The sequence below is a fragment of the Salmo salar genome, chromosome ssa09 (assembly GCF_905237065.1).
Source record: "Salmo salar chromosome ssa09, Ssal_v3.1, whole genome shotgun sequence".
NCBI classification, from domain to species: domain Eukaryota; kingdom Metazoa; phylum Chordata; class Actinopteri; order Salmoniformes; family Salmonidae; genus Salmo; species Salmo salar.
Window position 1 is genome coordinate 87,701,725 of NC_059450.1, and position 16,729 is coordinate 87,718,453.

At 46.5% G+C, this 16,729-nt stretch overlaps 1 protein-coding gene across 1 annotated transcript in view; it reads right to left on the reverse strand.

The window, feature by feature from the left end:
* Positions 1-1,083: 1,083 nt before the first annotated feature.
* Positions 1,084-16,729, reverse strand: part of LOC106612232 (ephrin-B1) — a 148,623-nt gene continuing 132,977 nt past the window's right edge. Inside the window, exons 4-5 of the mRNA XM_045724164.1 lie at positions 11,216-11,350; positions 1,084-1,961 (exon numbers count right to left, since the gene is read on the reverse strand). Coding sequence (XP_045580120.1) covers positions 1,555-1,961; positions 11,216-11,350 — 542 coding nt within the window. The 3' untranslated portion in view covers positions 1,084-1,554. The remainder of the gene's footprint in view (positions 1,962-11,215; positions 11,351-16,729) is intronic.

A 16,729-nucleotide genomic window follows, 5' to 3' on the forward strand; every position in this document is an offset into this window, starting at 1 on the left:
CCCCCCCCCATCTTTGTCCTTTAGTTCCATCCTACTGACTTCTCTTCCGTCACATGACTATCTGTTTTAACCTCCGCCCCCCCACTCCAGAAGACACAGTCTCAAACACACAGCACTGAAAAGAGGTAATAAATACCTGGAGCATGGCTAAGATCCTATCAGGCAGGTGGAATACACACACACGCACACGCACACACGCACACACACACACACACACACACACACACACACACACAGATGCAGGGCCTGTCCATAAACAGTGCAGACCCAGGTAATATCCATGGGAAAATGAGAGGGTGGTGGTGTTGGTGAAAGAGTGGAGGAAACAGTGAGATCGTAGCTTCTACACATTGTGTATTTGTAGGGAAATCTACCAAAATACAACAGGTCTGTGGAGTGATGCAGGATCCAGGGAATCTCCCATCAAACATACTACGAACAGTAAGGCAGACAGTAGAGGTGTGAGGGGAGAGAGGAACACACACACTGTGCCTGATACCTGAGCTACCTGGATCCCCAGCAGAGAGGCCTGCCTGACACACACACACACACACACACACACACACACACACACACACACACACACACACACACACACACACACACACACACACACACACAGGTGTAGTGGTCTAGTAACTGTAGTGATAGTACTGTAGTGGAAGATACTGAACCCAGAAACCTAGTCTGGTTAGGGTTAGAGGAGAGGACAGGAGGAGAGGATAGGGGGACAGAGGACAGGGGGATAGAGGACAGAGGGATAGAGGACAGTGGGAGAGAGGACAGGGGGATAGAGGACAGGGGGATAGAGGACAGGGGGAGAGGACAGGGGGATAGAGGACATGAGGAGAGGACAGGACAGGGGAATAGAGGACAGGGGGATAGAGGACAGGAGAGGACAGGGGGATAGAGGACAGGAGGAGAAGACAGGGGGATAGAGGACATGGGGATAGAGGACAGGAGGAGAGGACAGGGGGATAGAGGACACGGAGATAGAGGACAGGGGGATAGAAGACAGGAGGAGAGGACAGGGGGATAGAGGACAGGAGAGGACAGGGGGATAGAGGACAGGAGGAGAAGACAGGGGGATAGAGGACAGGGGATTAGAGGACAGGGAGATAGAGGACAGGGGGTAGAAGACAGGAGGAGAGGACAGGGGGATAGAGGACAGGGGGATAGAGGACAGGGAGATAGAGGGTAAAACATCACATCAACATGACGAGGTGTACTGGACAGTTTCTGTCAGTTCAGTTTTTCTCGATCAGTCCATGGTCCACTGTCAGGTGTCCTTTCCTTAGGTCAGTAGGTGGTAGAAAAACATGGGCTTGTTAAAAGCCAAGTCCCCAAATTAAAATAAAACAGTCCAGTAGCAGAGTAATCAATCTCTCCTGTCCTTCTCTCTTCAACTCACACTGTAGTAGATGTTCAATCTCTCCTGTCCTTCTCTCTTCAACTCACACTGTAGTAGATGTTCAATCGCTCCTCTCCTCTAGGACATTGTATATGTTAATTTGCTTTTCTCATTTAGAGGATATTTATGTGCTCCTCGTCCTCTCAGACTTTGTAGTAGATGTTTGCTGGGCTCTGTGGAGGCATCTCCTGTACGATATAAACAGGATGTCCGTAGTCACCGCTCACCTTCTCGTAGTGAGGGCAGTAGTTATTCTCCGTCCGCAGCGGGATGATGATGTCACTGGGTTCCGTCCCGGCTGTGCCCCCGCTGCCAGGCAGCTTGTTCTGATTGGACAGCATGCTGAGTGCCATGGCGGAGGGGTGTGGCTGGGCGTGAGAGTGCTTCTGGACTCTCTTCCTCATCTTGATGAGCAGGATGACGAGGAAGAGGATGAGGAGGAGGAAGATGATGCAGCCAGCTCCGATGGCTGAAAACACAGCAACCTTTGACCCCAGGATGCTGTCACTGCTGCTGGAACCTCCTGACCTGTTGTCCTGGTTTATAGAGTCTGGAGGAGGGAGGGGAAGAGAGAAGGGGAGAGAATGAGAGAGAGGAGGAGAGAGAGAATGAGAGAGGGGGAGAGGGAGAGAATGAGAGGGGGAGAGAGAATGAGAGAGGGGGGAGAGGGAGAGAAAAATAAAGAAAAAGGTGAATTTGTAGAATGCAACCAATTGTGCATTCAGTTCCAGGAATGTTTATGTTTAAAAAAAATATTTAACCTTTAATTTACCTTTATTTTACCTTTATTTAACTAGGCAAGTCAGTTAAGAACACATTCTTATTTACAATGACAGCCTAGGAACAGTGGGTTAACTGCCTTGTTCAGAGGCAGAATGACAGATTTTTACCTTGACAGCTTGGGGATTTGATTCACCAACCCTTTTGGTTACTGACCCAACGCTCTAACCACTAGGCTACCTGCCGCCCAAGCTTAACGAAATGAATGCCTAGAACAACGATGAATTCTTCGCATTTGTTTTAGGGGGATTGACAAGCGCTATTGATGTCATCTAATTTAATTTGTTTAAAATCAAGATGACCCTGTAATGTAATCTGTGGTTAACACCCCACATCACTCAGATGAATAGGACTGACACAGACAAGCCAATAGCCTAGACTACAGAAAGATGTTTCAAACGTCTAGGCCACAGTAGTACAGGGGAGCGACCAGGGGAGCGGCCAGGGGAGCAGCCAGGGGAGCGGCCAGGGGAGCGGCCGGGGGAGGCCGGGGGAGAGGACAGGGGAGCGGCCAGGGGAGCAGCCAGGGGAGAGGCCAGGGGAGAGGCCAGTGTAGCGGCCGGGGGAGAGGCCAGAGGAGAGGCCAGGGGAGAGGCTAGGGGAGAGGCCGGGGGAGTGGCCAGGGGAGAGGCCGTGGGAGCGGCCGGGGGAGAGGCCAGGGGAGAGGACAGGGGAGCGGCCAGGGGAGAGGCCAGAGGAGAGGCCAGAGGAGAGGCCAGGGGGAGAGGCCAGGGGAGCGGCCGGGAGAGAGGCCAGGGGAGAGGCCAGGGGAGATATAAAATCAAATCAAATGTTATTGGTCACATACACATGGTTAGCAGATGTTAATTAATGTGAGTGTAGCGAAATGCTTGTGTTTCTAGTTCCGACAGTGCAGCAATATCTAACAAGTAATCTAACAATTCCACAACAACTACCTAATACACACAAATCTAAAGGGATGGAATAAGAATATATACATGTAAATATATGGATGAGCGATGGCCGAGCAGCATAGGCAAGGTGCAATAGATGGTATAAAATACAGTATATACAGTTGAAGTCGGAAGTTTACATACACCTAAGCCAAATACAGTACATTTAAACTAAGTTTTTCACAATTCCTGACATTTAATCCTAGTAAAACTTCCCTGTCTTAGGTCAGTTAGGATCACCACTTTATTTTAAGAATGAGAAATGTCAGAATAATAGTAGAGATAATTATTTATTTCAGCTTTTATTTCTTTCATCACATTCACAGTGTCATGACGTTGGCCTCTTTGAGTACAGGGAAGACAGTTGACCCCCTCCCCTCTTGCACCATCTCCCAACCTACCTCCCCCCACCCAGGCCCTGTGTGAAAGGGTTGTAAAATTCCAGAGGAGAATCTTACAACCACATGGCCCAGTTGAGACACAGAGGGGTCCCATAGAGAGACACAGGAAATTCTTCCAACTCACAGAATTGGGGAACCGAATGACATTTGTGTTCTGGAGAAGGTATGGAAGATTGGTGAAGAGTCCAGCTACGAACTGGTCCGCTTGGTACAATTTTGTGATACTCAGAAGAGACAATATAGCCATATTACCTTAAAATGGTTTATATAATAGCCTCAGCGATGAGACTTGCACCACATGGTTGTATAGAATGTATTAATAAGGATAAAGCTATTTGTAATACATTGAGATGCTATGTACTGATGTTAATGTGATAGAATTATATTTCTGTACCAAGCTTAACTCAGTTGTCGGCACGCCCCCAGGGACACAGACAGGACCAGGCGTCATTTGACAAGCCTGTTCTATGGTCACTATAAAACTATACCCTGATTTACATTTCTCTAGACCCCGGCCTCCACTCCATTGCGAGTTGGCCAATAGGTTTGACCATCCAAGTACTCTACTGAAAGTGAACTATACCACGTGGTTAACTTTTAGACTATTGATGCTGACAGAATAAGAACAAGTCTTTGATATTAATTATTAGTCTGCAGCTAAGTAAATTATATCATTGAACGCGAAGACCAACGAAACATCCATTCTATGACGACATTAATGAATGTCGCTTTGAAAGATCCATTCTAACCGAGAGAGAGAGAGAGAGAGAGAGAACTCTCCAACGGAACGACGCTCCAACAAGGATCCCGACGACACACTGAGCGTAAATATATATTGATTGCAATTGTTCTCGAATGAGTGAGCGTTCATGTGCAAAGGATTAGCATATCAATTGTTAATATTAATGAACTCTGTAGGGTCTTCTCAGCTGCCCTTTATGACCCATTGTTCAACAAGACACCAGCCATGCCTGTTTTAGCCCACTAGGGCACATTACTCTACCAATTCTTTGTGATGATAATTACTGTTTGTATACTTTCTGTGAATTAATTAGTTTAGTAAATAAATGATTTTAAGACAATTGATGTATGGATGACTCTTAGTAAAGACTGGGTTCGTGCAGATACAACAATTTACGACGTTTGGAATGAGACTGGACGCGAGGTAAAATACACCATTTAAACCAGAAGATAATCGGCCTATACTATAATAGAATAGAATATATATTGTTATAATATAGGAAAGTTATATTAGGAAAATTATAGCTTTGTAATCTGAATATTTTCCTTGGTGCCCCGATCTCCTAGTTAATTACAATTAAACGATTAATCAGTTTAATCGCGTGATAATAATTACAGGGAGTTAATTGATAAACATGTCTTCAGTTTAATGGTACCCCAAAGACACGACAACAGTGTGTCAGAAGTTTACATACACTCAATTAGTATTTGGTATCATTGACTTTAAATTGTTAAAGCTTCCCACAATAAGATGGATGAATTTTGACCCATTCCTCCTGACAGATCTGGTGTAGCTAAGTCAGGTTTGTAGGCCTCCTTGCTCGCACACACTTTTTCAGTTCTGCCCACACATTTTCTATCGGATTGAGGTCAGGGCTTTGCAATGGCCACTCCAATACCGTGACTTTGTTGTCCTTAAGTCATTTTGCCACAACTTTGGAAGTATGCTTGGGGTCAATGTCTATTTGGAAGACCCATTTGCGACCAAGCTTTTACTTCCTGACTGATGTCTTGAGATGTTGCTTCAATATATCCACATCATTTTCCTTTCTCATGATGCCATCTATTTTGTGAAGTGCACCAGTCCCTCCTTTATCAGACCAGAGGACATTTCTTCAAAAAGTACGATCTTTGTCCCCATGTGCAGTTGCAAACCGTAGTCTGGCTTTTCTATGGCGGTTTTGGAGCAGTGGCTTCTTCCTTGCTGAGCGGCCTTTCAGGTTATATCGATAAAGGACTTGTTTCACTGTGGATATAGATACTTTTGTACCTGTTTCCTCCAGCATCTTCACAAGGTCCTTTGCTGTTATTCTGGGATTGATTTGCACTTTTCGCACCAAAGTACGTTCATCTCTAGGAGACAGAATGCATCTCCTTCCTGAGCGGTATGACGAGCCCTCACCTCCTCCCTGTAGGCTGTCTCGTCGTTGTTGGTGATCAAGCCCACTACTGTTGTGTCATCTGCAAACGTGATAATTGAGCTGGAGGCGTGCATGGCCACGCAGTCATGGGTGAACAGGGAGTACAGGAGAGGACCGAGCACGCACCCTTGTGGGGCCCCAGTGTTGAGGGTCAGTGAAGTGGAGATGTTGTTTCCTACCTTCACCACCTGTGGGGCGGCCTGTCAGAAATTACTGGACCCAACTGCACAGGGTGGGGTTGAGACCCAGGGCCTCAAGCTTGATGATGAGCTTGGAGGGTACTATGGTGTTGAATAGTCAATGAACAGCATTCTTACATAGGTATTCTTTTGTCCAGATGGGATAGGGCATTGTGCAGTGTGGTGGCGATTGAGAGGGGGGGGGCACAGTCCTTGTTAGCGGGCCGCGACGGTGGCACTGTGTTATCCTCAAAGCGGGCAAAGAAGGTGTTTAGTTTGTCTGGAAGCATGACATCAGTGTCCGTGAAGTAGCTGATTTTCTTTTGGTAGTCTGTGATTTCCTGTAGACCCTGCCACATACATCTTGTGTCTGAGCCGTTGAATTGCGACTCCACCTTGCCCCTGTACTGGCATTTCACTTGTTTGATTGCCTTGTGGAAGGAATAACTACACTGTTTATATTCAGTCATATTCCCAGACCTATTTCCATGGTTAAATGTGGTGGATCGCGCTTTCAGTTTTGCGTGAATGCCGCCATCCATCCACGTTTCTGGTTAGGGTAGGTTTTAATAGTCACAGTGGGTACAACATCTCCAATGCACTTCTTTATAAACACACTTACCGAGTCAACATATAGGTCGATGTTGTTCTCTGAGGCTGACCGGAACATATTCCAGTCCGCATGATCAAAACAATCTTGAAGCGTGGCTTCCGATTGGTCGGACCAGCGTTGAATGGGTCTCGTCACTGGTACATTCTATTTGAGTTTCTTCCTATAAGACGGTAGGAGCAAGATGGCGTCGTGGGCGGATTTGCCAAAGGGAGGGCGGGGGAGGGCTTTTTATGCATTGCAGAAGTTAGAGTAGCAGTGGACGAGGGTATTTCCCATGCGCGTAGCGCAATCAATATGCTGTTAGAATTTAGGTAGCCGTGTTCTCAAATTTGCTTTGTTAAAATCCCCAGCTTCAATAAATGCAGCCTCAGGATATATGGTCTCCAGTTTGCATATAGTCCAGCGATGTTCCTTGATGGCCGTCTTCGTGTCCGCTTGAGGGGGAATGTACACAGCTGTGACTATAACTGACGAGAATTCTCTTGGTTGGTAAAATGGCCCGCATTTGATTGTAAGGAATTCTAGGTAGGGTGAGCAGAAGGACTTGAGTTCCTGTATGTTGTTATGATTACACAATGAGTCGTTAATCATGAAGTATACACCCCCGCCCTTCCTCTTGCCAGTGAGGTGTTTATCTCTGTCGGAGCGATGCATGGAGAAGCCCGGTGGCTGAACCGATTCCGACAACATATCCCGAGAGAGCCATGTTTCCGTGAAACAGAGAATGTTACAATCTCTGATGTCTCTCTGGAAGGCAACCCTTGCTCGAATTTCATCTACCTTGTTGTCAAGAGACTGGACATTGGCTAGTACTCGATGTACACGTCTACGGAGCCTGGCCAGGTGGTCGCTTCGTCTGCCCCTTCTGCGGCACCGTTGTTTTGGGTCGACTACTGGAATTAGATCCATTGTCCTGGGTGGTGGTCCGAACAGAGGATCCGCTTCGGGAAAGTCATATTCCTGGTCGTAATGAGGTGGTGATGGGGAGGAGAGGGAGTGAGATGGGGATGGGGAGGAGGGGAGGGGAGAGTGAGGTGGTGATGGGGAGGAGGGGCTAGAGGAGGGGAGGGAAGGAGGGTTAATGGAAAAGAGAGTGACTGGGTTACAGTTGATATGAGGAAATCAGTCAATTTAAATGAATTCATTAGGCCCTAATCTGTGGATTTCACATGACTGGGAATAAATACAATGCATTAGGAAAGTATTCAGACCCCTCCACATTTTGTTACGTTACAGCCTTATTTTCAAATTGATTAAAAAATAAATTATCCTCATCAATCCACAGACAATAATGACAAAGTAAAAACAGCTTTTCTGACATTTTGAAATTTATAAAAAATTTAAAACAGAAATACTTTATTACATACAGTGGCAAGAAACAGTATGTGAACCCTTTGGAATTATCTGGATTTCTGCGTAAATTGGTCATACAATTTGATCTGAACTTCATCTAAGTCACAACAACAGACAATCACAGTCTGCATAAACACACAAATTATTGTATTTTCTTGTCTATATTGAATACATCATTTAAATATTCACAGTGTAGGTTGGGAAAGTATGTGAACTCCTAGGCTAATGACTTCTCCAAAAGCTAATTGGAGTCAGGAGTCAACTAACCTGGAGTAGAGCTGCAATGCCCTATAAAAAACAATCACAAAATTTGAGTTTGCTATTCACAAGAAGCATTGCCTGATGTGAACCATACCTCAAGCAAAAGAGATCTCAGAAGACACAAGATTATGGATTGTTGACTTGCATAAAGCTGGAAAGGGTTACAAAAGTTTCTCTAAAAGCCTTTGTCTATAAATGGAGAAAGTTCAGCACTGTTGTTACTCTCCCTAGGAATGGCTGTCTTGCAAAAATGACTGCAAGAGCACAGCGCAGAATGTTCAATGAGGTTAAGAAGAATCCTAGAGTGTCAGCTAAAGACTTACAGAAATCTCTGGAACATGCTAACATCTCTGTTGACGAGTCTACGATATGTAAAACACTAAACAAGAATGGTGTTCATGGGAGGACACCACAGAAGAAGCCACTGCTGTCCAATAAAAACATTGTTGAACATCTGAAGTTTGCAAAAGAGCATCTAGATGTTCCACACCTCAACTGGCAAAATGTTCTGTGGACAGATGAAACTAAAGATGAGTTGTTTGGAGAAAACACACAACACTATGTGTGGAGAAAAAAAGGTACAGCACACCAACATCAAAACCTCATCCCAACTGTAAAGTATGGTGGAGGGAGCATCATGGTTTGGAGCTGCTTTGCTCCTTCAGGGCATGGACAGCTTGCTATCATAGACGGAAAAATGAATTGCAGGAGAATGTTAGGCTATCTGTCCGCCAATTGAAGCTCAACAGAAGTCGGATGATGCAACAGGACAACGACCCAAAACACAGAAGTAAATCAACAACAGAATGGCTTCAACAGAAGAAAATAAGCCTTTTGGAGTGGCCCAGTCAGAGTCCCTACCTCAACCCGATTGAGATGCTGTGGCATGACATCAAGAGAGCGGTTCACACCAGACATCCCAAGAATATTGCTGAACTGAAACAGTTTTGTAAAGAGGAATGGTCCAAAATTCTTCCTGACCGTTGTGCAGGTCTGATCCGCAACTACAGAAAATGTTTGGTTGAGGTTATTGCTTCCAAAGGAGGGTCAACCAGTTATTAAATCCAAGGGTTCACATACTTTTTCCACCCTGCACTGTGAATGTTTACACGGTGTGTTCAATAAAGACATGAAAACGTATAATTGTTTGTGTTATTAGTTTAAGCAGACTGTGTTTGTCTATTGTTGTGACTTAGATGAAGATCAGATAAAATGTTATTACCAATTTATACAGAAGTCCAGGTAATTCCAAAGGGTTCACATACTTTTTCTTGCCACTGTAAGCATTCAGACCCTTTGCTATGAGACTCAAAATTGAGCTCAACTGCATCCCGTTTCCATTGATAATTCTTGAGATGTTTCTACAACTTGATTGGAGGACACCAGTCGTAAATTCATTTGATTGGACATGATTAGGAAAGACACACCTGTCTATATAAGGTCCCACAGTTGACAGTACGTCAGAGCAAAAACCAAGCCATGAGGTCAAAGGAAATGTCCGTAGAGCTCCGAGACAGAATTGTGTCAAGGCACAGATCTAGGGAAGGGTACCAAAAAAATGTCTGCAGCATTGAAGGTCCGCAAGAACACAGTGGCCTCCATCAAAACCAAAACCAATTCAATACATTTTAGAATAAGGCTGTAACGTAACAAAATGTGGAAAAAGTGAAGGGGTGCATCTGTTGGTAACGGAGAAAATAAACGGGCCTCACGATGGGCCTCCGGATCTCGTCACGCCATTTCTGTGCACTCAAATTGCCATCAATAAAATGCAATTGTGTTCGTTGTCCGTAGTTTATGTTTGCCCTTACCATAACCCCACCGGCACCATGGGGCACTCTGTTCAAAACGTTGACATCAGCAAAACGCTCACCAACACGACGCCATACACGTGGTCTGTGGTTGTGAGGCCGGTTGGACCTACTGCCAAATTCTCTAAAACGTTGGAGGCGGCTTATGTTAGAAGAACTAACATTAAAGTATCTGGCAACAGCTCTGGTGGACATTCCTGCAGTCAGCATGCCAATTGCACGCTCCCTCACAACTTGAGACATCTGTGGCATTGTGTTGTGTGACAAAACTGCACATTTTAGAGTTGCCTTTTATTGTCCCCAGCACAAGGTGTACCTGTAATGATCATGCTGTTTCATCAGCTTCTTGATATGTCACACCTGTCAGGTGGACGGATTTTCTTGGCAAAGAAGAAATGCTTACTAACCCGGATGTAAACAAATTTGTGCACAACATTTTAGAGAAATAAGCTTTTTGTGCGGATGGAAAATGTCTGGGATCTCTTTTTAACCTTATTTTACCAGGTAAGTTGACTGAGAACACATTCTCATTTACAGCAACAACCTGGGGAATAGTTACAGGGGAGAGGAGGGGGGATGAATGAGCCAATTGTAAGCTGGGGATGATTAGGTGGCCATGATGGTATGAGGGCCAGACTGGGAATTTAGCCAGGACACTGGGGTTAACACCACTACTCTTACGATAAGTGCCATGGGATCTTTAGTGACCACAGAGTGTCAGGACACCCGTTTAACATCCCATCCAAAAGACAGCACCCTACACAGGGCAATGTCCCCAATCACTGCCATGGGGAATTGGGATATTTATTTACACCAGAGGAAAGGGTACCTCCTACACCTCTTCCGGCAGCATCTGGTTTCCCATCCAGAGACCAACCCTGCTTAGCTTCAGAAACAAGCCAGCAGTGGGATGCAGGGTGGTACGCTACAGGCTATTTCAGCTCATGAAACATGGGACCAACACTTTACATGTTGCATTTACATTTCCATGTATATCAGCAGCTACTGCCAGAAATCTCTCTCAGTCACTCTCTCACTGTCCACACTTTTCTCTCTCTCCCTTCTCTCTCTACCTGTACACACGTCTCTCTCTATCTCTCTCTCCCTTCTCTCTCCCTGTACAGACTTCTCTCTCTCCTTCTCTCTTCTCTCTCTCCCTGTCCACACTTCTCTCTCTCTCTCCCCCCCCTGTCCACACTTCTCTCTCTCATTCTCCCTTCTCTCTCTCCCTGTCCATGTCCATGGGTTCTATATTCTTAAGGTTATTTTTGTTCTTTTAGGTTCAGTTGGGTTCTGTCAGGTTCTAAAGGGGATAGGGTTGTTATCTCACCAGTGTTGCCTGACTCTCCTGCTCCAGGCAGCTGGTTGTCCTCAGGGCTAGGACTGAAGTCTCCTCCCAGACCGTTGTCCTTCCCTCTCTCAGGTTCCTCTGGTAATACAGGGTCTGGTAGAACAGTGTTGGGGTCTGAAACATAGGACCGTGTTAAATATCTCTGTATGATAGTGAGACACAGAGACACACACACATACACACAAGCAGCACACACAGACACCCACTCAGCAGTACACAGACACCCACTCAGCAGTCTACGGGACCGAACACACTGACATGGCAGAATGAGGTTAAGACAGTTATATATTACTTTTTTATTGTAATTCATTATTCATATCTGTAAAAGCCCATAATATGTCTTATTTATACTTCTGGTTTTAACGTTACTGCTGAGGAGAAGAGAGGAGAGGATTGGATAGGAGAGGAGAGGAGAGAAAATGAGATGGGGGAGAGGAGGGGTGAGAAGATGTAAGGTTATGTCAGCTCTGAAGAAAATAGTGTTTGTAGAAGAGACAGTTGGTTATATCTCTAACTGTTGTAGAGGGAATGTTGGTTATCTCTCTAACTGTTGTAGAAGGAACAGATGGTTATCTCTCTAACTGTTGTAGAGGGAACAGCTGGTTATATCTCTAACTGTTGTAGAGGGAACAGTTGGTTATCTCTCTAACTGTTGTAGAGGGAACAGTTGGTTATCTCTCTAGCTGTTGTAGAGGGAACAGCTGGTTATATCTCTAACTGTTGTAGAGGGAACAGGTGGTTATCTCTCTAACTGTTGTAGAGGGAACAGCTGGTTATAACTCTAACTGTTGTAGAGGGAAAAGCTGGTTATATCTCTAACTGTTGGAGAGGAAACAGTTGGTTATCTCTCTAACTGTTGTAGAGGGAACAGTTGGTTATCTCTCTAACTGTTGTAGAGGAAACAGTTGTTATCTCTCTAACTGTTGTAGAGGGAACAGTTGTTATCTCTCTAACTGTTGTAGAGGGAACAGCTGGTTATCTCTCTAACTGTTGTAGAGGGAACAGCTGGTTATATCTCTAACTGTTGTAGAGGGAACAGTTGGTAATCTCTCTAACTGTTGTAGAGGGAACAGTTGGTTATCTCTCTAACTGTTGTAGAGGGAACAGTTGTTATCTCTATAACTGTTGTAGAGGGAACAGCTGGTTATCTCTCTAACTGTTGTAGAGGGAACAGCTGGTTATATCTCTAACTGTTGTAGAGGGAACAGCTGGTTATATCTCTAACTGTTGTAGAGGGAACAGTTGGTAATCTCTCTAACTGTTGTAGAGGAAACAGTTGGTTATCTCTCTAACTGTTGTAGAGGGAACAGTTGTTATCTCTCTAACTGTTGTAGAGGGAACAGCTGGTTATATCTCTAACTGTTGTAGAGGGAACAGTTGGTTATCTCTCTAACTGTTGTAGAGGGAACAGGTGATTATCTCTCTAACTGTTGTAGAGGGAACAGCTGGTTATAACTCTAACTGTTGTAAAGGGAACAGTTGGTTATCTCTCTAACTGTTGTAGAGGGAACAGTTGGTTATATCTCTAACTGTTGTAGAGGGAACAGTTGGTTATATCTCTAACTGTTGTAGAGGGAACAGGTGATTATCTCTCTAACTGTTGTAGAGGGAACAGGTGATTATCTCTCTAACTGTTGTAGAGGGAACAGTTGGTTATCTCTCTAACTGTTGTAGAGGGAACAGGTGATTATCTCTCTAACTGTTGTAGAGGGAACAGTTGGTTATATCTCTAACTGTTGTAGAGGGAACAGGTGATTATCTCTCTAACTGTTGTAGAGGGAACAGGTGATTATCTCTCTAACTGTTGTAGAGGGAACAGGTGATTATCTCTCTAACTGTTGTAGAGGGAACAGTTGGTTATCTCTCTAACTGTTGTAGAGGGAACAGTTGGTTATATCTCTAACTGTTGTAGAGGGAACAGGTGATTATCTCTCTAACTGTTGTAGAGGGAACAGTTGGTTATCTCTCTAACTGTTGTAGAGGGAACAGGTGATTATCTCTCTAACTGTTGTAAAGGGAACAGTTGGTTATCTCTCTAACTGTTGTAGAGGGAACAGGTGATTATCTCTCTAACTGTTGTAGAGGGAACAGTTGGTTATCTCTCTAACTGTTGTAGAGGGAACAGTTGGTTATCTCTCTAACTGTTGTAGAGGGAACAGTTGGTTATCTCTCTAACTGTTGTAGAGGGAACAGTTGGTTATCTCTCTAACTGTTGTAGAGGGAACAGTTGGTTATCTCTCTAACTGTTGTAGAGGGAACAGTTGGTTATCTCTCTAACTGTTGTAGAGGGAACAGTTGGTTATCTCTCTAACTGTTGTAGAGGGAACAGTTGTTATCTCTCTAACTGTTGTAGAGGGAACAGTTGGTTATCTCTCTAACTGTTGTAGAGGGAACAGTTGGTTATCTCTCTAACTGTTGTAGAGGGAACAGTTGTTATCTCTCTAACTGTTGTCATGTCATGCTCTCGGCTCCAGAGTCTTTGAAGTCGTTCAGTGGTAAACATGAGTCTTTCCACTGATGGTTTTATGAGGGACGTGTATGTAGACAGACAGTGTGTGTCTGTGTGTGTGTGCGTGTGTGTGTGTGTGTGTTTACGAAGGCAGTGTTGGCAGACAGAGAGACTATCAGATCAATCTAAACTATCATGTCTTATCTGTATCTCCCCTAAGGCAGAACTGGACCGTGTCTATGTGTGGCGTGCTGACTAAAGGGAAGGGACCTAACAGCCTATCACTTGATTTCCTCTATGGTTTGGCAAAGACAGAGACAGAGGGGTGTGTAGTCTGGCTGAGAGAGAGAGAGAGAAAAAGACAGAGACAGAGAGGTGTGTAGTCTGGCTGAGAGAGAGAGAGAGAAAAAAAGACAGACAGAGGGGTGTGTAGTCTGGCTGAGAGAGAGAGAGAAATAGACAGATAGAGCGAGATAAAAAAGCCCTTAAATTGAAATTGAATTGAGAGAGAGACAGGGTGGAGGAAAGAAAAGAGGGGAGAGCTTTCATACTACTCAACATTGTGGGTGGTGTCTACTTAGTCTATATCTGATTCTTTACCTCCTACTCTACCTCCTCACTTTTCCCCTCCTCCTTCCCCTCCCCTTCTCCCTTCCTCTACCATCTCCCCTTCTCTCCTCCTCCACTTCTCTACTCCTCCCCTTCTCCCCTCCTCCACTTCCTCTCCTTCTCTCCTCCCCTCCTCTTCGCCTTCTCTCCTCCTCCTTCACCTCCTTCTCCACCTCCTCCTCTTCTCTCCTTATTCACCTCCTCCCCTTCTCCACCACCTCCCCTTCGCTCCCTCCTCCCCTTCTCTCCCTCCTCCCCCCTTCTCTCCCTCCTCCCCTTCTCTCATCCTCCTCTACCTCCTCCCCTTCTCCACCTCCTCCCCTTCTCTCCTTCTCCACCTCCCCTTCTCTCATCTTCCTCCACCTCCTCCCCTCCTCCCCTTCTCTACCTCCTCCCCTCCTCTCCTTCTCCACCTCCTCCCCTCCTCCTTCTCCTCCCCTTCTCCACCTCCTCCCCTCCTCCCCTTCTCCACCTCCTCCCCTTCTCCACCTCCTCCCCTCCTCTCCTTCTCCACCTCCTCCCCTTCTCCACCTCCTCCCCTCCTCCCCTTCTCCACCTCCTCCCCTCCTCTCCTTCTCCACTTCCTCCCATTCTCTCCTTCTTCACCTCCTCCCATTCTCCACCTCCTCCCCTTCTCTCCCTCCTCCCTTTCTCTCCCTCCTCCATTTCTCTCTCTCCTCCCCTTCTCTCCCTCCTCTCCCTTCTCTTCTTCTCCACCTCCTCCACCTCCCCCCTTCTCTCCTCTTCCACCTCCTCCCCTTCTTTTTTCTCCACCTCCTCCCCTTCTCTCATTCTCCTCCACCTCCTCCCCTTCTCCACCTCCTCCCCTTCTCTCATCCTCCTCCACCTCCTCCCCTTCTCCACCTTCTCCACCTTCTCTCCTTCTCCACCTTCTCTTCTCTCCTTCTTCACCTCCTCCCCTTCTCCACCTCATCCCCTTCTCTCCCTCCTCCCCTTCTCTCCCCCCTCCCCTTCTCTCCCCCTCCCTCTTCTTTCCCTCCTCCCCTTCTCTCATTCTCCTCCACCTCCTCCCCTTCTCCACCTCCTCCCCTTCTCTCATCCTCCTCCACCTCCTCCCCTTCTCCACCTTCTCCACCTTCTCTCCTTCTCCACCCCTTCTCTCCCCTTCTCCACCTCCTCCCGTTCTCTACCTCCTCTCCTTCTCCACCTCCTCCCCTTCTCTCATCCTCCTCCACCTCCTCCCCTTCTCTCCTTCTCCACCTCCACCTCCTCCTCCCCTTCCTCCCCTTCTCTCCTTCTCCACCTCCTCCCCCTCTCCTCCTCCTCCCCTTCTCTCATCCTCCTCCACCTTCTCCCCTTCTCTCCTTCTCCACCTCCTCCTCCTCCCCTTCTCTCCTTCTCCACCTCCTCCCATTCTCCACCTCCTCCCCCTCCTCCTCCTCCCCTTCTCTCCTTCTCCATCTCCTCCCCTTCTCCATCTCCTCCCCTTCTCCACCTCCTCCCCTTCTCTCCTTCTCCACCGCCTCCCCTTCTCCACCTCCTCCCCTTCTCTACCTCCTCCCCTTCTCTCCTCGTCCCCTTCTCTCCCTCCTCCTCCCCTTCACTCATCCTCCTCCACCTCCTCCCCTTCTCTCCCTCCTCCTCCCCTTCTCTCCCTCCTCCCCTTCTCTCCTCCCCTTCTCTCCTCCTCCTCCCCTTCTCTCCCTCCTCCTCCCCTTCTCTCCCTCCTCCCCTTCTCTCCCTCCTCCTCTTCTCTCCTCCCCTTCTCTCCTCCTCCTCCCCTTCTCTCCTCCTCTACTTCCTCTCCTCCTCCTTTTCTCCATCCTCTTTATAATGATAGCAGTAGTGTAATTACGCTTTTCAGCATTAGTGAGCGCTACCTTGCTATGTTTTGGCTGATTCATAATAGACTGTTTGAACATGAGAGTGTGTTATAGTCTACAGAGGCTACAGACAATCTGATTCGCTCAGGGCTGATCCTCTCTGAAGTGGCGTTTGGCAGACTGAGCATGTGCAGTAGAGTGTTCTCTCTCATCTTGGGACCCACTTCTACTCTGAATGTGCTGACATTTCCTTCGCAAGACAGACGATACGAAAGGCCACCAGCAGGAGGGTGTGTGTGTGTGTGCTGTTTTAAATATTCACAGCGACATCCTGTCATAGAGCTCTGTACAGGAGGGAAGATAGAATCTGTACTTCTACTGCACTGCTTTCAGCCTCACACACACACACACACACACACACACACACACACACACACACACACACACACACACACACACACACACACACACACACACACACACACAGAGAGGCCACACACACACACACAGAGGCCACACACACAGAGGCCACACACACACACACACACACACACACACACACACACACACACACACACACACAGAGAGAGGCCACACACACACACACAGAGGCCACACACACAGAGGCCACACACACACACACACACACAC